This window comes from Convolutriloba macropyga, chromosome 10, assembly GCF_964194025.1.
Source record: "Convolutriloba macropyga chromosome 10, txConMacr16.3, whole genome shotgun sequence".
NCBI classification, from domain to species: Eukaryota; Metazoa; Xenacoelomorpha; order Acoela; family Convolutidae; genus Convolutriloba; species Convolutriloba macropyga.
The window spans coordinates 57772379-57794840 of NC_134477.1; the positions used below are offsets into that span (position 1 = coordinate 57772379).

Genomic DNA, 22462 nt, shown 5'->3' on the forward strand with positions numbered 1-22462 from the left:
CCGGCAAGCTGCCGGGTATGTTTTAGTTTGAAAAACAATAATGAGTAGTTTGCAGTACAAGTGTTTTTTTTTGGGGGGGGTTATAATTTTTCCATTTCTGAGATTTTTACCGTTTGAGTACCTTCGCCACTCTTATTAACTGAATATTATCTCTCCACCACCCCTAATTGCTCATTTGTTGTGATCATAACGCGAAGCCATTTAAGCTCTGGAGAACAAACGGAAAGATCCGTTGAGTCATTGTTTTAGGGTTTACCCCAAAATCCCAAAATTTGCTTCCTTGACATAAGAATCAATAGCCTAGTTGTGTAATGCGTGCTACAGATTCCTGGTGACGAAACAGCCAATCAGCACCAAGATTCTCTCGCAAGCGTGTTTGCTCTTTTACTCTTTGGAGTGTGTGTTCCTATTAATGATCGCAGTTGTCCCCTCTCATGAATATCTGGGTTAGTCGAATTTATTCCTTATGTCTTTTAATTTATTTGATTTATCATTTATTTTAATCATTTATTTATGATTTAAGCTTAGATTTTAGAATGAATATTTTATTTCGCTGATACGAAGACAATTAACTAGATGCTCAGACCTTATATTTCGATTTGGGCTTATACCTGAAATTATTCAACTTTCACCGTGGAACAACGGGTTGCAATCATACGGTTGTTTTAGTCAGTTTCAATTCAGTTGATGCGTGGCAACGCCAACATATTATTGATCGATTCGCTTACAGAATGACAACCACAACGATCACATTCTTCCGATCAGATTTTTACCCAGTCAAAGTCCAGTCCTATGACTGGATTTCGATTATTTGAAAACCCAGTTTGACTAAATTTTTCACCAGAATAACTCTGTCTCTTGAGCAGAGAATGTTGAAATCAGTTATCCGGGCCCTTGTTTAATTAAATTGCTTTGAAAAAAATGCGCGCCAAATATGTACTCACTAATACGTTGTTATACACCAAAAACGAGCTTTCCAGTGTGTCACAGGACTAGGTTAATTTTTGTATACTAAATTAGAATAGCTTATTATTTGCGTTTCAGAGGTGCACTGTTGCATGTTTTTGGGCTTTTCTCTCAGTGCCTTCATTCATCAGGGTTGCAGATTACGAGAGTTCAAACTGTGTGGAAAGCACTCACCTGAGGTAATTACTGTTGACAAAATGCAAAATTAGATTGTTTGTGGCATAATTTCTCGATTAAAAGAGCAAAATTCTTATACTCCCTCTAACTGTTGGTATTATTACCAAAATTTCCAGAAAGTCGGTGTTCATTTGTTTAGATCAGCTCACATAACTGGAATTATCTCATTTTTCTCCGATACGCATCTTTAACTAACTTGACACAGTTTTTCTTCAGGCAAATTTATGAGCTCCTAGTCATAATATTCAAACTTAAAACCACTTTATGTGATTATTTGCCGGTGAGTTAATTTATTTTGTTTTAAAGAAAGAAAAGTTTTAGCAATAATTGGGGTCATATTTTGAGCATTTTATAACAGCTTTGATATCTGTTAAGCTTTGAGCTGCGCGAAGGCATGTTGCGGTTTGCCTGTTTTTTTTTTGTTTTTGTCTGATTTTTTTCTTGCTAGTTTTTCGTGCTTCAATTCTCAAAACTATAGTTTTCTTTATATTTTAGCGCGGCGCTCGTGCGTGACGTTATTGATTACTTATTAACATTGAATTTTAACTGATGACTGATCATAATGAGTGACCTCAATTTTTATCTGACGTTTGACTATAAAATATTGGGTCATTTAAGGTTGCTGTAATCGATTTGATGGTCAGAAAGGGACCCTATATGATGAATGATGTTAATGAAAAGGGCAGCGCGGCCATAAAGACTTAGGCCGAAAAATATATAATAATTTTCTAAATTGGTGTTATAGGTTGAATCGCCTATCCACCTGATGAGTAGTTGGATGGCATTTAAGTGGCATTTCACTTCGAGTCGTTTCCGGAATTCTCCCGGCAACTGCTATGCCGGAAGAATTTTCATGATTTTTGAAGTCAAATTGGAGTAGTGATTTTGGTCACGCCGAAACAGGAAGTGGAGCGAAAAAGCGAGTGGTTTTGCGGCGTGATATTTTTTCGCTTTAAATTTAAAGTAGAGTGAGAAAACGGTGTTTGAACAAAAATTCGATTTCTCGCTAGTGGTTTTTTGTTCACATGCGGCAATTTCACTTTGGTTTTTTTGCTGTTTTTTTTTCGATTTTTTGGATAGGATTTTTTTCTAAATGGTTTTCGCAATCCATTCATAGTCCGTTCTGGGTCTAGTTTTCTGTTTAGTCAATGAAAGTTCTTTGAATTATACGTCAGGACTTGTCCTGCTATGTTTTTTATTTCGTCGTCGGGATTTTGTTACGATATATCGTCACAACCACTTCAAATCTGCTTTTTCTTCATTCGATCTTACTGGGCACGCAACGGGTGGGGGGGGACATTTGGGTGTTACTGTGTTCGCAACGGGGGGGGACACGAAAAAATTTTTCGAAAAGTTGATAGTTTTTGGCGTTTTCCACCGCTCTTGCCAAAACGCCAAAAACTATCAACTTTTCGAAAAATTTTTTCGTGTCCCCCCCCGTTGCGAACACAGTAACACCCAAATGTCCCCCCCCCGTTGCGTGTCCAGTAAGACACCTTACTACTAGTATATTTTTAATTAGTTTGTTTAGATTGTTTTAGTTTCTGAATTTTTCGAGATGCTTTTGTTTGTTTTGGCGGGCGTTGTTCAATTGATCTGCTGTGCAGGTAGAGACTTTTTAGGTTTTTCATTCAATTCTTTGAATTGTATTTCAGAACTTGTCCTGCTATGTTTTTTACAATTCAAAGAATCTGAATTGTTTTGGGGCGCTGTCTTTTTTTTTAAGATCTGTTCACACATTTTCATGATTTTTGAAGTCAAATTGGAGTGGTGATTTTGGTCACGATGAAACAGGAAATAGATCGAAAAAGCGAGTGGTTTTGCGGCGTGAATTTTTTTGCTCTAATTTTAAAGTAGAGTGAGAAAATGGTGTTTGAACAAAAATTCGGTTTCTCGGCAGTGATTTTTTTGTTCACATGCGGCAATTTCACTCTGATTTTTACTGTTTTTTTTTTTCGATTTTTGGATCGGATTTTTTTCTCAATGGTTTTCCCAATCCATTCACAGCTCATTCTGGGCCTAGTTTTTTTGTTTGAATTGAATTTTCATTTCTCGCTAGTGGTTTTTTGTTCACATGCGGCATTTTGACATTGATTTTGTATTTTTCTTATTTTTTGATCTGATTTTTTTTTGAAATGGTTTTCTCAATTCACTCACAGTCCATTCCTGGTCTATTTTTTCTGTTTAGTCAATGAAAATTCTTTGAATTGTACGTCAGGACTTGTCCTGCTATGTTTTTTTTTTTTTACTTCGTCGAACTTTTTTTCGCTTTACCCATTTTGCCGCTTTTTCGACATTTTGCGTGAAATCTTTTTGACTTCTCTAGGCTAGTTTCAATCTTCTGTCATTCTGCTCAAAGTCCTTTTAAACAGCAGCTGCTCAGCAAAGCAATTGAAAATGAAGAGATTCAGTATGAAAAATCAAAGTCAGAAATAGAAACGGGATAAACCCATAAAGCCCATTTTTAGATGCCCTATACTTGAACTTTGTTTTCATAAGTTTTAGTTACTATCTATAATGCTTATTGATATTGATACTAGACCCTGTAATCTCTCACTGAGAGACAGGAGTATATTCAATTACGAAATGGCTTCAAAATAAATCGCACTTAAAAATGTTTTTATACAAAAATCAATTTGTTGATATTTTCTTTTCTTTTAATCCCAATAGAGTTATTGGAATTAACGGCGGCTGTTTTCCGGCAAGCTGCCGGGTATGTTTTAGTTTGAAAAACAATAATGAGTAGTTTGCAGTACAAGTGTTTTTTTTTGGGGGGGGGGGGGTTATAATTTTTCCATTTCTGAGATTTTTACCGTTTGAGTACCTTCGCCACTCTTATTAACTGAATATTATCTCTCCACCACCCCTAATTGCTCATTTGTTGTGATCATAACGCGAAGCCATTTAAGCTCTGGAGAACAAACGGAAAGATCCGTTGAGTCATTGTTTTAGGGTTTACCCCAAAATCCCAAAATTTGCTTCCTTGACATAAGAATCAATAGCCTAGTTGTGTAATGCGTGCTACAGATTCCTGGTGACGAAACAGCCAATCAGCACCAAGCTTCTCTCGCAAGCGTGTTTGCTCTTTTACTCTTTGGAGTGTGTAATCCTATTAATGATCCCAGTTGTCCCCTCTCATGAATATCTGGGTTAGTCGAATTTATTCCTTATGTCTTTTAATTTATTTGATTTATCATTTATTTTAATCATTTATTTATGATTTAAGCTTAGATTTTAGAATGAATATTTTATTTCGCTGATACGAAGACAATTAACTAGATGCTCAGACCTTATATTTCAATTTGGGCTTATACCTGAAATTATTCAACTCACTGTGGAACAACGGGTTGCAATCATACGGTTGTTTTTGTCAGTTTCAATTCAGTTGATGCGTGGCAACGCCAACATATTATTGATCGATTCGCTTACAGAATGACAACCACAACGATCGCATTCTTCCGATTAGATTTTTACCCAGTCAAAGTCCAGTCCTATGACTGGATTTCGATTATTTGAAAACCCAGTTTGACTAAGTTTTTCACCAGAATAACTCTGTCTCTTGAGCAGAGAATGTTGAAATCAGTTATCCGGGCCCTTGTTTAATTAAATTGCTTTGAAAAAAATCCGAGCCAAATATGTACTCACTAATACGTTGTTATACACCAAAAACGAGCTTTCCAGTGTGTCACAGGACTAGGTTAATTTTTGTATACTGAATTAGAATAGCTTATTTTTTGCGTGGTATATTTCACTAATATAATTTACATATATTGAATGCGTACAACAGTTTTTAAACTGCTCTGATAATGTCCTCAATGTCAATGCAGTAACTTGTATTTTGAGGTGCTGATATTCTGAGAAAATTTTTGTCTTACTTTACGTTTAAAATGAACAGCCAAACATCAAACATAAATTATCCTTATTTTTTTTGCAAATGATACTAAGTGATTTGAAATAGATGGATTAATAACATGTAAATGTTTAACCTTCGGTTTTGGTCGCGAAATGTACTTGTTTGAATTGAAAAAAAAATCTGCTGTATTCGTGTTTCAGAGGTGCACTGTTGCATGTTTTTGGGCTTTTCTCTCAGTGCCTTCATTCATCAGGGTTGCAGATTACGAGAGTTCAAACTGTGTGGAAAGCACTCACCTGAGGTAATTACTGTTGACAAAATACAAAATTAGATTGTTTGTGGCATAATTTCTCGATTAAAAGAGCAAAATTCTTAAACTCCCTTTAACTGTTGGTATTATTACCAACATTTCCAGAAAGTCGGTGTTCCTTTGTTTAGATCAGCTCACATAACTGGAATTATCTCATTTTTCTCCGATACGCATCTTTAACTAACTTGACACAGTTTTTCTTCAGGCAAATTTATGAGCTCCTAGTCATAATATTCAAACTTAAAACCACTTTATGTGTGATTATTTGCCGGTGAGTTAATTTATTTTGTTTTAAAGAAAGAAAAGTTTTAGCAATAATTGGGGTCATATTTTGAGCATTTTATAACAGCTTTGATATCTGTTAAGCTATGAGCTGCGCGAAGGCATGTTGCTGTTTGCCTGTTTTTTGTTTTTGTCTGATTTTTTTTCTTGCTAGTTTTTCGTGCTTCAATTCTCAAAACTATAGTTTTCTTTATATTTTAGCGCGGCGCTCGTGCGTGACGTTATTGATTACTTATTAACATTGAATTTTAACTGATGACTGATCATAATGAGTGACCTCAATTTTTATCTGACGTTTGACTATAAAATATTGGGTCATTTAAGGTTGCTGTAATCGATTTGATGGTCAGAAAGGGACCCTATATGATGAATGATGTTAATGAAAAGGGCAGCGCGGCCATAAAGACTTAGGCCGAAAAATATATAATAATTTTCTAAATTGGTGTTATAGGTTGAATCGCCTATCCACCTGATGAGTAGTTGGATGGCATTTAAGTGGCATTTCACTTCGAGTCGTTTCCGGAATTCTTCCGGCAACTGCTATGCCGGAAGAATTTTCATGATTTTTGAAGTCAAATTGGAGTAGTGATTTTGGTCACGCCGAAACTGGAAGTGGAGCGAAAAAGCGAGTGGTTTTGCGGCGTGATATTTTTTCGCTTTAAATTTAAAGTAGAGTGAGAAAACGGTGTTTGAACAAAAATTCGATTTCTCGCTAGTGGTTTTTTGTTCACATGCGGCAATTTCACTTTGGTTTTTTTGCTGTTTTTTTTCGATTTTTTGGATAGGATTTTTTTCTAAATGGTTTTTGCAATCCATTCATAGTCCGTTCTGCGTCTAGTTTTCTGTTTAGTCAATGAAAGTTCTTTGAATTATACGTCAGGACTTGTCCTGCTATGTTTTTTATTTCGTCGTCGGGATTTTGTTACGATATATCGTCACAACCACTTCAAATCTGCTTTTCCTTCGATCATGCAATTTCAATTGAAGTGCGTGAGTGACGTCATTTTTAGCTCTTAGTGGAGCTAGTTTTTTTGTTCATTTGCGTGATTAAATTTTTGGTCACACTTGACTTACCTCACTCACAAAAATTACTTCCTCACTTGAAATTGACTTTTATTTACTTTAATTCAAAAAGATAAGGTCAAATGGGTGTGTGTGGCACTCTAAATGAAGGTTATTACAGAGCAGCTAATAAAGGCAGCATAAGCTTATATAGATTTTTAATCAAAATATAACATATCAGCCTGCAATGAAAAGACGAATTTTTTTGGTCGGTCTTTTTTTACTGTTTTTTGAGACTGAAGATCTACAAAGCTATTGCGGCTTTTTTCTGGTAATCTGCCAGCTATGTTATACTATTATTGCTTCATTTTTTGGCCAGCATTTTGATTACAAATGATTAATTAGCTTTCAAACTAACTTATACTTGTTAATAGCCGCAGTCAGCCTCTCAATGGCTATTATTTGGGCGCTCTTTTTTTTTAATATTCGCTTTACCTTTTGATGGCCTTTCCGTTTTACATAATTCACGACTCGTGACTTACTTCACTCACTTTTTCAACTAAATGGATTTTAATTTTTTTCACTCATTGAATTACGTAATGTAGTGAATACGGTCAAAGTCAAAAGAGCAAAATCAAGAGAAACGAGATAACGCCTGGTCTTATGTAAAGCCTGGTCAATAAATCATGTGGATTAAGTTATCAAAGTTCATTAAAGGTTTTGCTAGCTGGCACTAGTAATATGCTTAATAGCCTTTACTTTGGTTGAAACTGCACACCAAGTTAGAGCACTTCGATACTTAGAAAAAAATTGTAAATTTCGATCTCCTCTTTATTTTTATTTTTCAATTCCGATGTACTTTAAAGATTCAGAAACTGAATTAGTGGTGTTCGGGGGTTTTCCGCACCCGAGCAATCGAATTTTTGCTGATTGAGGTTTCGGATTCTCTTCATGCAGATGAATTTTCTCTCGACAATTTTCTTGATTACTTTCAAGAATACTTTGATTAATTGCCCTCGGACGAAGTTTGAAGCAATTATTGTAATCTTGTTTGAGTCTTTTTAAGGCAATTTTCTAGTATATTCTTTGACTTCTTGAGTGACTTGTTCACCATTCAGTTCTTCATCTTTGAGTGATCTAAGCTGCTCTCGTTCTGAAATCAAATTTGTTGGTAGAACCGACTGTGATCAAATGGAAAGCGAAGACTGTGTAGTGGAGCGGTTAAGATGTGAGGTTGCCAACCTGGATGTAAGGTTTCGAACCCCTGTGGCGAAATTTTTCCCACCCATAAAACGTTTCCAAGCTACGTCCCCTCTAATTTAAATTTCCCCCGTCTGTTGCTCGAGAGCAATGAATCCGACGTTAGTCGGTTTTTTTTTCAAAAATTAATCCAGTCTCTTTCTCGTTCAATTGAAATGCTCATCATTGTAGCGGGGAAACATTTGAGAAGATTAAATCAACTTTGTTTGAATGAACGACGCTCTTGCTGGTGTTCGGTAGATTTGTCTAATTACTGGTGAACAAACATTGAAGCATTAATTTAGGTCAAGTTTTTAATTACAAAAGTCTCAAACACTTTTCTTATACTGTTGGACCAACATTTTAATTGACACATTGTGCGAGCAGTTGAGCTCAATTGAAAAGCTCATCATTTTAGCGGGGAAACATTTGAGAAGATTAAATCAACTTTGTTTGAATGAACGACGCTCTTGCTGGTGTTCGGTAGATTTGTCTAATTACTGGTGAACAAAAATTGAAGCATTAATTTAGGTCAAGTTTTTAATTACAAAAGTCTCAAACTCTTTTCTTATACTGTTGGACCAACATTTTAATTGACACATTGTGCGAGCAGTTGAGCTCAATTGAAAAGCTCATCATTTTAGCGGGGAAACATTTGAGAAGGTTAAATCAACTTTGTTTGAATGAACGACGCTCTTGCTGGTGTTCGGTAGATTTGTCTAATTACTGGTGAACAAACATAATTACAAAAGTCTCAAACACTTTTCTTATACTGTTGGACCAACATTTTAATTGACACCTTGTGCGAGCAGTTGAGCTCAATTGAAAAGCTCATCATTTTAGCGGGGAAACATTTGAGAAGATTAAATCAACTTTGTTTGAATGAACGACGCTCTTGCTGGTGTTCGGTAGATTTGTCTAATTACTGGTGAACAAACATTGAAGCATTAATTTAGGTCAAGTTTTTAATTACAAAAGTCTCAAACACTTTTCTTATACTGTTGGACCAACATTTTAATTGACACATTGTGCGAGCAGTTGAGCTCAATTGAAAAGCTCATCATTTTAGCGGGGAAACATTTGAGAAGATTAAATCAACTTTGTTTGAATGAACGACGCTCTTGCTGGTGTTCGGTAGATTTGTCTAATTACTGGTGAACAAACATTGAAGCATTAATTTAGGTCAAGTTTTTTATTACAAAAGTCTCAAACACTTTTCTTATACTGTTGGACCAACATTTTAATTGACACATTGTGCGAGCAGTTCAGCTCTTTTAATCAAACCCTCTATAAGAGAAGATTTATATCTCTACTATTCTGTTATATTCTTCTTGTTTTAGATAGCCAAGACTTACAAGAAGTTAAAGAAGATCTTCATAGGAGGGTCATTATTACTCATCACCGCACTGATATTCTCATTTCTCCATTTTGTCTCATGCGTTTCAGGAGGTCAGTAATTGTTGTTCAATTTTTGAGATGTTTCAATCGAAAATGGGATCTATTTTGTCCAAACCCCCCCCCCCCCCCCCCCTCCCCAGTGTTCTTTATTACCCCCAGTTGCAAATTATATGTTGTTATAAAGCACGTTACTAGGTAAGAAAATAACACGTGCGCCTGGGGGTTATAAAAGACTTGTGCTCACTAAGCGGGGGGGGGGGGGCAAACAGAATAGATCCCAAAAATGAACAGTAGGGAAATGTACAATATAGATTTTTTTCTACTGCTGCTCTATCTGCTCTAAGATTGATGAAAGAGGGCGGGCGGCTAATATTAAATTTTTTGAACCATGTCAGTTCAAGTGATATTTCGACCGTTTTGTTTCAGCCTATTCGCTATTTGCTGCCTTCGAATATCTCTACGTGATGTATGGCAATATTTACTTCCACTACAAAGTGTTGTCTGCGGTTGGGGAGTTAAACAGTAGCCAGCTGTTCACAATCTCAAACAAGCTAGTCATCAATAGAAAGCAATCTCTCAAATCCAGTCCGTTCTTTTCCACCAAGCCCTTTAAGCCCAAAATTTAAGCTTGAATTTGTTTTAAACTTTTAAGGAAATTTCTCTCTAAACTTTTTTTTTGGTTCAGAGTATATCTCAAAGAAAATTACCGCCTGTGGTGTTTGAGCTACTGAGACGTTTTGCGTGAGTAAGTGACACTCGAAATATTAAAGTGTTAGATGCTAAAATATTATTGTAATGTCATGATCTATGCTCCATCTTTAATTCTGCTTAAGATCTGATAAAGAGCAAGAGGTCAATTGTCTGAGATCTAGAAGCAATTGTGTAAGAGATTTAGAGCAAGAGGTCAATTGTCTGCTAATGGCAGTCGGTTTGGTCTGTTTGAGATTTATTTCAATTTTTTTTTGCGGTTTACGGTTGTTTTTTTTGCATCAGTTTTCCGCGTCTTGTACTTTATGTATCATTTGACTTTTTGTTCATTTCTATATTTTTCATTTCAATTTATCAAAATTTCTTTCAATCAGAGTTCTGATGTCAGCTGACCGCATCCTTAAGATTAAAAGTATCGGAAATAGGACTCACTGATTTTTTTTTTCAGACGCTGCAGTTGCGTTGACAACAATTTTGAAATCAAAAAAGAATTATTAGCTGGAAACACGATCATCGTAGAGCTATTATCTGGACTTTTCATAACTTTTTTGGTCAAATTTTTAAAGGTGTTTGAGATATTTATTGCTGCGGAGCTTTATTTAAGGCTGTTGTTTGTATCATCATGTTTTTAATTGTTCTCAAATGAAGTTTGTAGCAATGATATTAGTCCTGTTCGTCTTTTTTATGCAATGTTTAGCTTGACCGATTTTTCGTCTGACCCATTTGACTTTTCGTCCTTGAAAACGGGATAGAGATAGCGCCCACCGGGCGTTAAGTTTCATTAGAGTTAGCCGCGTTTACTAGTCCTTCAAGTGCTTAGTGTGGTGAAGCTACTGGGAAGGCCGTAGTTTGAGGTTAAAATGTCATTTTAGGACTTTTTGAGCCCAAAATGTTCCAAATTTAGGTGTTTTTTGTCAGTTATTGATTTTTTTTTGGACCAGTCTAAAATTGAGGCTGGTTAAATTTGATAAAGGTCATTTGCAAGACATAAGTATTTTTTATGTAAGAGCTGAATGTTTTGTTACTCCAAATAAAAACACGAAATATTAATCTAAATTTTACAATTTTCGCCAGCCCCAGTGGCCAGAAAAACAATGAGGGCTTGATATGTTACTGAAAAATGTTTATTGGCCATGGAATAGTTTTCAACTTTTTATCACAATTTTTTCAAATTGTTTTTGAAATTTTGTTGTCAGTTTTTAGGTTTCCCCAGCCTCAAGAACCAAGGATCCTCCTCTAGGGTTCGATAATAGTTTACTGTCTTTTTTCTAGTTGCAATGGAATGTTTTGAAAGATTAACATCACGAATTATAGGGTGTTTTGACAAAAGTTGCATTTTTTTGTCATTTGTCATTATTCAGGCTTTCTCGGCCTCAGGGGTCAGAAAACCTTCTTAGGGGTTTAATAGTAAGTTACTGAAGACTTTTGTTTGGCCAAGGATTAGTTTTCAACTTTTTAAATATCACAAATTTTAGTAATTTTTTTTATAGAACTTGCAATTTCATTTCTAGAAATTTTTTGTCATGTTTTAGGTTTTTCCAGCCTCAGGAGCCAAGGAACCTCCTCTATGGTTTAATAATAGGCTACTGAATAGTTTACTGATGTAATGGAAGTTTATCAAGATTTAAATATCCCGAATTTAAACAATTTTTAAAAGTATTTACCAGTTTTTTTTAGAATATTTCTCGAATTTTTTCCGGCAGCAGGGTCCCAGAAGCCTCTCCAAAGTTTGGTAATAAAATGCTGCATAGTTTTTAGAGTTATTGGAATGGATATCAATATTCAAATGACCCGAGTTTTAGTAATTTTTGATAAAATTTTAATTTTTTGTTAAATGTTCGGATAATTATTATTATGTTTAAGTTTATGGATCATTATGAGCCAGTAAAACTATCTAAGGCTAGAAGTAGGGATAATGAATAGTCTCTTGAGACCATGAATAAGTTCTGAAGTTATTAATATCACAAATTTTGACAAGATTTGGTTAAAATTTGCAATTGTTTTAAATTTTTGAATATTTTTGTCCTTTTCTGAGTTTAACGATCATTACTGGCCATCGTAACTTTTCAAGTCTTGAGGATGGGGTACATGACAGAACTTCAGAGACAAAAAATAGTTTTGAACATTTTGACGCTGCGATATCTTGAAAGTTTTTTGATTTTCACTTTTCAGTTTTTTTCTTATGTGATTTAATTACTAACAAGGCTGGAAAACTAGAAGTTGCAGAGTCGAATCTCATCATGGAAAATATTCCTAGCTCTCTATCTCTCTCCCTCTGTCGGATGGGATTTCTTTCCTTCTCTTTCTCGTTCGCGTTTTATCTCTCTCACACTATCTCTCTCTCGCTCTCTCTCTCTCTCTCTCTCTCTCTCTCTCTCTCTCTCTCTCTCTCTCTCTGTCTGTCTGTCTGTCTCTCTCTCCCCTTAACTCTTTTGTTGATGCCGCACTTCAGCCGCTGTTACGTGATCTGATGTCATCTCGTCTATTACCCTCATTGACACTGAATTATGGTAGAATTGTTTCATCTCAAATGACTTAACTAATACTTTTTAGGAAATCATTGTTAATTGCTCTCAAAAGAAGTTTGTTGCAGTTATATATCCTGTGGGTATTTTTATGCGACTTTTCGCTTGACCGATTTTGCGCCTGACCCATTTTACTTTTCGTCCTCAAAAACGGGATAAAGAGGCAGCGCCCAGTGGGCATTCAGTTCTCTTAGAGTCTTTCAGCTGACTAGTCTCCAAGTATGTGATTCACAGAAACTGTTTTGGAGACCTATAGGGCGATTCTTAGAAATTGATTCCCCGCCCACCTCCATGCCAGCCCCTCACATCAGCCCGCCTCCAATCGCCACCCCTGCGCATAGTTCAGGCCGTACGGGCCCATGAAGCCGAAGATTCCCTTCCCACCGTTGCCTACCCCCCCCCCCCCAATTGCCTCCCCCCCACCCGTGCTTTGCAACCCCCCCCCCCCCCGATGCGCTGACCTCGCGCCCCTTCAATTACGCAAAAGCTAGGCTCACTAAGCCGTGTATAGCTACTGATGAAGCCAACCGTTCGCCGGTCGTTCTTGAGAGCAATTCGACCGACGTTAGTAGGTTATGTTTCATTAGTTTGGGCAGTTTCCCGTTTTTTTAACGTTTCAGCTGAATTGTTGCGTTTGACATTGCGTGGAAATCTTTAAGGTTAGTTTTCATGCCAATTAAGTGATATTTTTTGATCATACATAACTTCCTCATTCACAAGATTTACTTTTGGACTCATTATTTAAATTTTGATTTGAAATAATTTACTTAAAGGTCAAAACAGTTCGTCCTAATTGTTGATTGACTTGCTCGAGTACTTCGAAGAATTTCTTTTTAAAATTGTTTTATGACCGCCGTCTTGTACTTAACGGCTATTATATAGGCACTCTCTCTTTTTAGTTCTTTATCTTTCTTCGTTTGTCACAATATTCACGTCTCACTTTTGACTTGCAAGACGAAGTTGATCTTGCAAGGTAACTTTTATTTTGACTCAGGTTGCCTCATTGTTTCAAATGAATGGAATTCAGAAGTCATTCAACAAATTTAATCCTTATAGTAATTAATAGCCGCCCTCATCTTCGCAGCCGGCTATTATAGCGCTCCTATTTTTTTTACAATTCAAAGAATTTGAATTGTATTGGGGCGCTGTCTTTTTTTTAAGATCTGTTCACACATTTTCATGATTTTTGAAATCAAATTGGAGTAGTGATTTTGGTCACGCCGAAACAGGAAGTGGAGCGAAAAAGCGAGTGGTTTTGCGGCGTGAAATTTTTTCGCTCTAAATTTAAAGTAGAGTGAGAAAACGTTGTTTGAACAAAAATTCGCTTTCCCGCTAGTGGTTTTTTGTTCACATGCGGCAATATCACTTTGATTTTTACTGTTTTTTTTTTCAATTTTTATAGGATTTTTTTCTAAATGGTTTTCCCAATCCATTCATAGTCCTTTCTAGGTCTAGTTTTCTGTTTAGTCAATGAAATTTCTTTGAATTGTACGTCAGGACTTGCCCTGCTATGTTTTTTTTTACTTCGTCGAACTTTTTTTCGCTTTACCCATTTTGCCGCTTTTTCGACATTTTGCGTGAATTCTTTTTGACTTCTCTAGGCTAGTTTCACTCTTCTGTCATTCTGCTCAAAGTCCTTTTAAACAGCAGCTGCCCAGGAAAACAATTCAAAATGAAGAGAGTCAGTATAAAAATATCAAAGTCAGAAATAGAAACGGGATAAACCCATAAAGCCCATTTTTAGATGCCCGGTACTTGAACTTTGTTCTCATAAGTTTTAGTTACTATGTATAATGCTTATTGGTATTGATACTAGACCCTGTAGCCTCTCACTGAGGGACAGGAGTATGTTCAATTACGAAATGACATCAAAATAAATCGCACTTAAAAATGTTTTTATACAAAAATCAATTTTTGTTGATATTTTCTTTTCTTTCAATCCCAATAGAGTTATGGGAATCAATGGCGGCTATTTTCCGGCAATCTGCCGGGTATGTTTATATTCAAAGTCAAAAAGTGACATGAACAGAAATGGGATTAACCGATAAAACCCGGGCATTAATGATAATTATAAAAAGACATCGCATTAAGTCGAAGTTTCTTTCATAGCAGATGCTAACTGGTATTCCCGGGTGGAGCTATCAGCGTTGCCATAACTTGATCATACCGTGGCCCATAACTGCCATAAAAAATTTCATGTTTTTTTCTTACTATGGTAACGATGTTTCCATAGCTTACCTTCTTATGGTTATGCTGCAACCATACAATTGAAAATTAACGCTGAGTCCATAACTATGACTTGACCTCCAAGCCACTAATGCCATGAAATCCTTATTCTATGTTAATTACGATGCCATTTTTATTTGGTAATCATACGGTAAGCATTTTTCCATAAAAACCATATCTGACATTCTTTGGTAAGCATCTTAAAATTATGTTGGTCAACCTGGTTTAGTACTAAGCTTAAATTCACACTATTTAGCAGACTAAAGAGAGTGCGAACTATATTGGAAAATTTTTGCGCTTCTTTCTGTACCGGATTTAATGCCAACGTCTGTGGGGGGGGGGGCAGCTATGTTTTGAAATTATGGATGGTAAACAAAAACAAAAAGTCAGTATCTCAGTTTTCGATGCACGTACTTGTCTCCGGTGCGAAGGTTGATTGTAATTTTTATCCAAAGTCCCAGAATTTTTTTAAGCGAATTTTGTCCCGAATGCTGGGCAGTAGTTAGTACCGACGCAAAGCATAGCTAAGGTCTGTGGTTCAAAATAATAACATTTTCGGATAATTTGATTGGATCTTTTGATTCTTGATATATTTAAGCGAAGGAGACGAAGTTTTCACTCGTTTATTGTTCTAACTGTTTGTATATATTGTTTTCATCTGGTTAGATTGCATGTTAAATTGAGCGATTAAAGATTTGTTTTCAACGGTGCAATTTTTTGAGCTCGATTTTATTCAAAAAATAACGTCTGCTTATTATAACTATTGCGTATGCTATTTTTTTTTGTCAAAATAGGAATTTTGATTTGTTGAAATTAGCGGAAGAGTCGGAAAAGAACGGATTTAATACAGACCACATGAAGACGAATTCTTCGAGCTTCACATCTTTGACATCAGATGCAGTGACGTCATCAAGTTCGCAATCAAATTCAATGGCTGCCAGAAATCAAGTTATGTAGAAAACGTTTCATTTGAAACTGGAAATATCAAATTGATTGCCTTTTCAAGTTTTATACCTGTTTCCTTTCTACGTAAAAATGCAATTCAATTTCATTAGCATGTCTCAGCATAGCAATTCCATATTAATGACAGCAAATAGTTTCTATTACATGTAACTATATGTAACTTAAAAGATCCGATAAAATTCGTGTACTACTATCTTCTGACGTAAAAGGGAAACAGTTTTCGGTACAGATAATTAGTTTGTTGATTGCATCGAATTTATTGTTATCAATGCTATAAATTGGACATATGTAACGGTTCAGATTGTATAATTTTGCAATATTTTATATCAATATAATGAAATTATTGCCTCAGTTTTTTGTATTGAGAAAGTAGGATAGGATATTTAATCGATTTCCGCGTTGTAATTTAGGGTCTTTCCCATTATAGCCCCCCATGAAATTATAGCCCCCCATTATGGTATAATTACCGTGTTTTTTTTTGGGGGGGGGGGTATATAGGCTATCTGACCACTAAGCTTGGGGGGGGGGGGGGGGGGCTATAATAGGAACGACCCGTAATTTGAAAAGAGGGATGATAAAAGTTGCATTTAAGCGCTGCTGTAAATGATTAGTGGGTTGTATAAATTACAATCAGAGTGAAATTGCAGGTCTATTGAATTGTGCCAGTGTGATCAAGCTCATCCGCGAAATCTGAAACAACACAATTTTTTTTCAATGTTGCAATCAGTATTAATCAGTTTTTAAATTTTTTGTTCTTTTCCGTTTCTGTCCCCCCAGCTTAGTGGGTGCATATTATTTGCACCCCCAGACGCACGTGCCATATTTTAACAATGATTTAATATGTAATGGCACGTGCTCTGTAACTAGGGGGCGCATAACGTACTAGGGGGGGGGGGGGGCACAAACGGAAAAGATCCAAATTTTTAGTGGTTTAGAAGGACGTTAGTAACATAGAGACCATATTTTATTAAATTTCTCTCGCTGACTTTGTATTTGCTTTTAATGAATTAATTGTTGGTTGGACATGTGTTAGTTGATAACCTTTGTCTCAGTGTTTTGAACTCCGCTAATCGTCACGCGCGCGAAAAAAAATACGAAGTATCTATCCGTAGCCGTTTTGGATTGGTTTTCTACAATAGTTTGACTTAACTAGTTACTTTGTTGCAAAAATTTTGTCTAATTAGTGAAAATCAAAGTTTTGCAGAAATTGAATGAGTTGTCTTATGAAACATTACAAGCGGGTGGGGAGGTATCTTTTATTATAATTCACTTTTTTGAACACATTTCTTCTATTTCTAACTATTCTTCTGCGTGACTAATAGAGCGTTCTTAAGCATCACGGGAACATTTTGAGAAAACGTGTCTAATGAGGCATCGGAGACGCCTTATTGCTTCTGGAGAACTGTTCTTCAGTATCTTTCTTACTTGAGCTAAAATAATGTTGAACAGGCAAATTATCGATTGCGTTGCTTTTTAATTGTTTGTGTTGATGGTTATATATCAACTGGTTTAAGATTTGAAGGCAGATGATGGCTCATTTTCACATTTTCGGTTTTTGTTAAGTTATTTTTTCTTGAAAACACGAGAATATTGGCTTTTTGAGTCTGCGCAAAGGATAGCAAATAGTGTTAATAGCATTGGATCAACGCAACCTTTGAAAATGCTTTCCCAAACTCGTTTGTTCGCGTTTTAGGGGTTTAAAAAATCTATGATCTTTGCAATTCGTCAGTAACATAGGTAAACTTCAACTGGAAAGAAGCGTAACCGAAAATTGAGATAAATCTTGCCATATTTTGCTTTTAACGGATTGCTCCAATTTATTTGAGTGAGTGATTAATCTCTCTCAGGATAAAGGCTCTAATAATTAGTCCTGGTCTGTTTATGCAATTTTAACCGACTTTTTGCCTTGTATTTCTTTTTCATCTGACCTTTTGGATTTTTGTCCTCAAAATGGGAATGAAGAGGTAAATTGAGGCGAGGAGTTTGCAGCGAGCTTTGATGATATATAAGTGTACAAATCGCCAAAACTGAAAGACAATTCATGGTGTGCGGGCTAGTTAATTTTGCGGTGGTTTAGACGCCCTCACTTTTTCCTCTTCACTCCCTCCAGACCTTGTTCCACTCTTGAACCTGCACGCTCGTACCTACTTGAGACTCTTACCCTCAACCCAGGCAACCACCTCCCCCCTAATGTTCCCCTTTACTCCTTTCCTCATCTCTCAATTAAGCCTCAACTGTATCCCTGTCCCTAAGACCCGGCTGGTGGGTGACGAAGCTTGACAGTTGTTTGAGAGCCATTCGCCCTCAGTCGTTTATGTTAAATATTTTTTTAAATCATTGTGAACAATCAAGTTTTGGTGCGCCGCCGTCGAAAAAAGTTATATCAACAGAAACGTCATGTAGACGCGGATGTTTTTTTCCGGATCTATTCTGTTTTTCCCCCGCCAGTGTGTTTCGCCCCAAGTTACAAATTATATGTTAAACAGCACGTTACTATGTAAAAAAATAGCATGTGCGTCTGGGGCGTGAAAGGGATCTTCTCCTTTTGTGCCCCCCCGTACGTTATTATCCCCCAGTTACTAAGCTGGGGGGGCAAACGGAAAAGATACCGTAAAAGATGTAAGCCTGGGGGGGGGCAAAACAGAATAGATCCGTTTTTTTTTATCGATTTATCGATGAACGTTTACTTTCCTCAATATGACGCGAAAATTGAAAAAGGAGCGTTATTGTGAAAGATATTGTCACAATTGCGGGATAAACCGCAATCGTGGTATCATTTCGGTGAAGATAAATATTCAACATTTTTTTTCAGCTAGGTAAATCAAGATCTAGATTCTATTGTGAATATATCCTTGAAACAGTTGTTGGATCTTTTCCTCCGTGTGTGCCCCCAGTAAGTTATGCAACCCCCAGTTACAGAGCACGTGCCATTACACAGTAAACCATCATGTAAAAATAGGGCACGTGCGTCTGGGGGTTGCAAATAATATGCACCCACTTAGCTGGGGGGGGCATAAATAGAAAAGATCAAAATTGTTTGTCAACAATACCAAAAGTTATGTCAGATTATGACACGACAGTTGGCTCATATACAAAGATATTTTGTGCAATTTATTGCAGTTATTAAGGTTGTAAATCAAAGATTTTTTTCTGATGGAAAATAGAAATTAAGAGCCGCCTCCAAATGTGAGTAAGCACCAATTGTTCAATTTGAAATGAAAGTAAAGAAAGGGTTGAACCAATTGTTTGTTATCGGGTGGCGTGTTGGACCGAGTTACTGGTGATTGGGGGGATACACGGCAGTCCCTGTGATTGGACATACTCATTAGCAATAGTAAACTCTTAAATGCATGTGATCAGATTTTAAGTGTTTTAATATTTTTAGTGGTTTAGAAGGACGTTAGTAACATAGAGACCATATTTTATTAAATTTCTCTCGCTGACTTTGTATTTGCTTTTAATGAATTAATTGTTGGTTGGACATGAGTTAGTTGATAACCTTTGTCTCAGTGTTTTGAACTCCGCTAATGGTCACGCGCGCGAAAAAAATACGAAGTATCTATCCGTAGCCGTTTTGGATTGGTTTTCTACATCAGTTTGACTTAACTAGTTACTTTGTTGCAAAAATTTTGTCTAATTAGTGAAAATCAAAGTTTTGCAGAAATTGAATGAGTTGTCTTATGAAACATTACAAGCGGGTGGGGAGGTATCTTTTATTATAATTCACTTTTTTGAACACATTTCTTCTATTTCTAACTATTCTTCTGCGTGACTAATAGAGCGTTCTTAAGCATCACGGGAACATTTTGAGAAAACGTGTCTAATGAGGCATCGGAGACGCCTTATTGCTTCTGGAGCACTGTTCTTCAGTATCTTTCTTACTTGAGCTAAAATAATGTTGAACAGGCAAATTATCGATTGCGTTGCTTTTTAATTGTTTGTGTTGATGGTTATAGCTCGACTGCTTTAAGAGTTGAAGGCAGATGATGGCTCATTTTCACATTTTCGTTTTTGTTAAGTTTTTGCTTCAAAACACGTGAATAGGAAAATTATGTAAATTTTTGGCTTTTTGTGTCTGCGCAAAGGATAGCAAATAGTGTTAATAGCATTGGATCAACACAACCTTTGAAAGTGCTTTCCCAAACTCGTTTGTTCGCGTTTTAGGGGTTTAAAAAATCTATGATCTTTGCAATTCGTCAGTAACATAGGTAAACTTCAACTGGAAAGAAGCGTAACCGAAAATTGAGATAAATCTTGCCATATTTTGCTTTTAACGGATTGCTCCAATTTATTTGAGTGAGTGATTAATCTCTCTCAGGATGAAGGCTGTAATAAAGTCTTGGTCTGTTTATGCAACTTTTAACCGACTTTTTGCCTTGTATTTCTTTTTCATCTGACCTTTTTGATTTTCGTCCTCAAAATGGGAATGAAGAGGTGAATTGAGTTTGCAGCGAGCTTTGATGATATCTAAGTGTACAAATCGCCAAAACTGAAAGACAATTCATGGTGTGAGGGCTAGCTAGTTAATTTTGCGCTGGTTTAGACGCCCTCACTTTTTCCTCTTCACTCCCTCCAGGCCTTGTTCCACTCTTGACACTGCACGCTCGTACCTCCTTGAGACTCTTGCCCTCAACCCAGTCAACCACCTCCCCCCTAATGTTGCCCCCTTTACTCCTTTCCTCATCTCTCAATTAAGCCTCAACTGTATCCCTGTCCCTAAGACCCAGCTGGTGGGTGACGAAGCTTGACAGTGGTTTGAGAGCCATCCGCCGTCAGTCGTTTATGTTAATTTTTTTTAAATCATTGTGAACAATCAAGTTTTGGTGCGCCGCCGTCGAAAAAAGTTATATCAACAGAAAAGTCATGTAAACTCGGATGATTTTTTCGGATCTATTCTGTTTTGCCCCCGCCAGTGTGTGTTACGCCCCCAGTTACAAATTATATGTGGATCTTTTCCGTTTGTGCCGCCCCCCAGTACGTTATGCGCCCCCCAGTTGCAGAGCACGTGCCATTACATAGTAAATCATCATAGTGAAAATATGGCACGTGCGTCTGGGGGTTGCAAATAATATGCGCCCACTAAGCTGGGGGGGCACAAACGGAAAAGATCCTTATATGTTAAACAGCACGTTACTATGTAAAAAAATAGCATGTGCGTCTGGGGCGTAAAAGGGATCTTCTCCGTTTGTGCCCCCCCCCCCCCGTACGTTATTATCCCCCAGTTACTAAGCTGGGGGGGGGGGGGCAAACCGAAAAGATACCGTAAAAGATATAAGCCTGGGGGGGGCAAAACAGAATAGATCCGTTTTTTATCGATTTATCGATGAACGTTTACTTTCCTCAATATGACGCAAAAATCGAAAAAGGAGCGTTATTGTGAAAGATATTGTCACAATTGCGGGATAAACCGCAATCGTGGTATCATTTCGGTGAAGATAAATATTCAACAATTTTTTTCAGCTAGGTAAATCAAGATCTAGATTCTATTGTGAATATATCCTTGAAACAGTTGTTGGATCTTTTCCTCCGTGTGTCCCCCCAGTAAGTTTTGCAACCCCCAGTTACAGAGCACGTGCCATTACACAGTAAATCATCATGTAAAAATAGGGCACGTGCGTCTGGGGGTTGCAAATAATATGCACCCACTTAGCTGGGGGGAGGGGGATTAATGGAAAAGATATTGTTTATTAACAATACAAAAAGAGCAGCCTTCTAATGTGAGTAGGCGCCAATTGTTCAAATTGAAATGAAAGTAAAGAAAGGGTTGAACCAATTGTTTGTTATCGGGTGGCGTGTGGGACCGAGTTACTGGTGATTGGGCATACTCATTAGCAATAGTAAACTCTTAATTGCATGTGATCAGATTTTAAAGATATAGAAGTCATCGCTCCAAAAATACATGAGCAGCTGATTCAGTTGATTGATAATGCAGTTGATTTGTTTTCAGCTTGAGCAATTAATTGGCAAAAAATTTTGCTTACTTTTCGGGTTTTCCTATTTGAGTGTTTACTATTGTTGATGGTTATAATGGTTATATTTCTAAGCTAAAAGTAAGTGCAAAACCAGAAATGTTCCCCTTTTGTTCCCCAATTTTTTGTATTCATTAACGTGTGTGAACAATTATTGGGTGTTTTTATGATTGATGAGGTTGGTGTGACAATGCAATGTGTAAAAATTAGTAACTATAGGTGACAATATTCCTCAGGGGGTAGGGGGTAAACACATAGCTTGCCTCGTTTTATTCATTCAATCACTTTCTGGATCAGGAAGCGAGTAGAACATGCGGATGGCTCTTTTTCCATTCGCAGTCCTAAAGTTGTTAATCAGTTGGCTGACATCAGTTTATAACATTATTGCATGACTTATGACATATATCGATCATTTTGATTCACTATTATTGTAGAACCCTCGCTTAGTAATATTGAGCCAATCAAAAGTTTCTTTAAAATATAATTAATAATTACCTGTTTTCTTAATTGAAAATGGCATTTCAAAATAATAACGGTATCCTATTACTATATCAATATATACGATTCTTTGAAAAATTGCGCGTATAAGATTTTTCCGCTATTCAGAAAAATATTTCATTTTTTATGCTATTAAAATTTTCAAATGCTGACTTCTTAACTGAAGAAAAACTTTTAGAAGATAAGACGTATATCAATGTGAGCAACATATCCTTGAAGATATGTTTTAACTTAACGCAGTTTGTCGCTTCTTGATTCGAATAACAACTACTCGACTGTTTATTCGATTGCAACACGAGTGAAAATGTTTGTAAAATTTTGTAAATTTCGAATTTAGTAGAAGGTC

The 22462-nt window shown here is 36.5% G+C and overlaps 2 protein-coding genes across 2 annotated transcripts in view; one reads left to right on the forward strand and one right to left on the reverse strand.

Annotated features, from left to right (window-relative positions):
* Positions 1 to 4171: 4171 nt before the first annotated feature.
* LOC142348756 (uncharacterized) lies at positions 4172 to 15723 on the forward strand. Its single transcript, XM_075400248.1, has 5 exons — positions 4172 to 4292; positions 5197 to 5297; positions 9170 to 9278; positions 9654 to 9812; positions 15537 to 15723. Exons 1-5 carry the CDS (start codon positions 4259 to 4261, stop codon positions 15641 to 15643), a joined length of 510 nt encoding a protein of 169 aa, XP_075256363.1. The 5' UTR covers positions 4172 to 4258; the 3' UTR covers positions 15644 to 15723.
* Positions 15724 to 16183: 460 nt separating this feature from the next.
* The window catches only part of LOC142348091 (uncharacterized), a 40320-nt gene continuing 34041 nt past the window's right edge, over positions 16184 to 22462 (reverse strand). Inside the window, exons 7-8 of the mRNA XM_075399256.1 lie at positions 21882 to 21959; positions 16184 to 16339 (exon numbers count right to left, since the gene is read on the reverse strand). Of these exons, the coding sequence (XP_075255371.1) occupies positions 21896 to 21959 (64 nt within the window). The 3' untranslated portion in view covers positions 16184 to 16339; positions 21882 to 21895. The remainder of the gene's footprint in view (positions 16340 to 21881; positions 21960 to 22462) is intronic.

Bases quoted from the DNA above. Each gene is read 5' to 3' on its own strand.
- LOC142348756 (XM_075400248.1), top strand. From the start codon at position 4,259: ATGATCCCAGTTGTCCCCTCTCATGAATATCTGG. The intron at 4,293-5,196 runs GTTAGTCGAATT...TTCGTGTTTCAG, and splicing joins CCCCTCTCATGAATATCTGG to AGGTGCACTGTTGCATGTTT. The intron at 9,813-15,536 runs GTCCGTTCTTTT...GATTTAATACAG, and splicing joins AAAGCAATCTCTCAAATCCA to ACCACATGAAGACGAATTCT.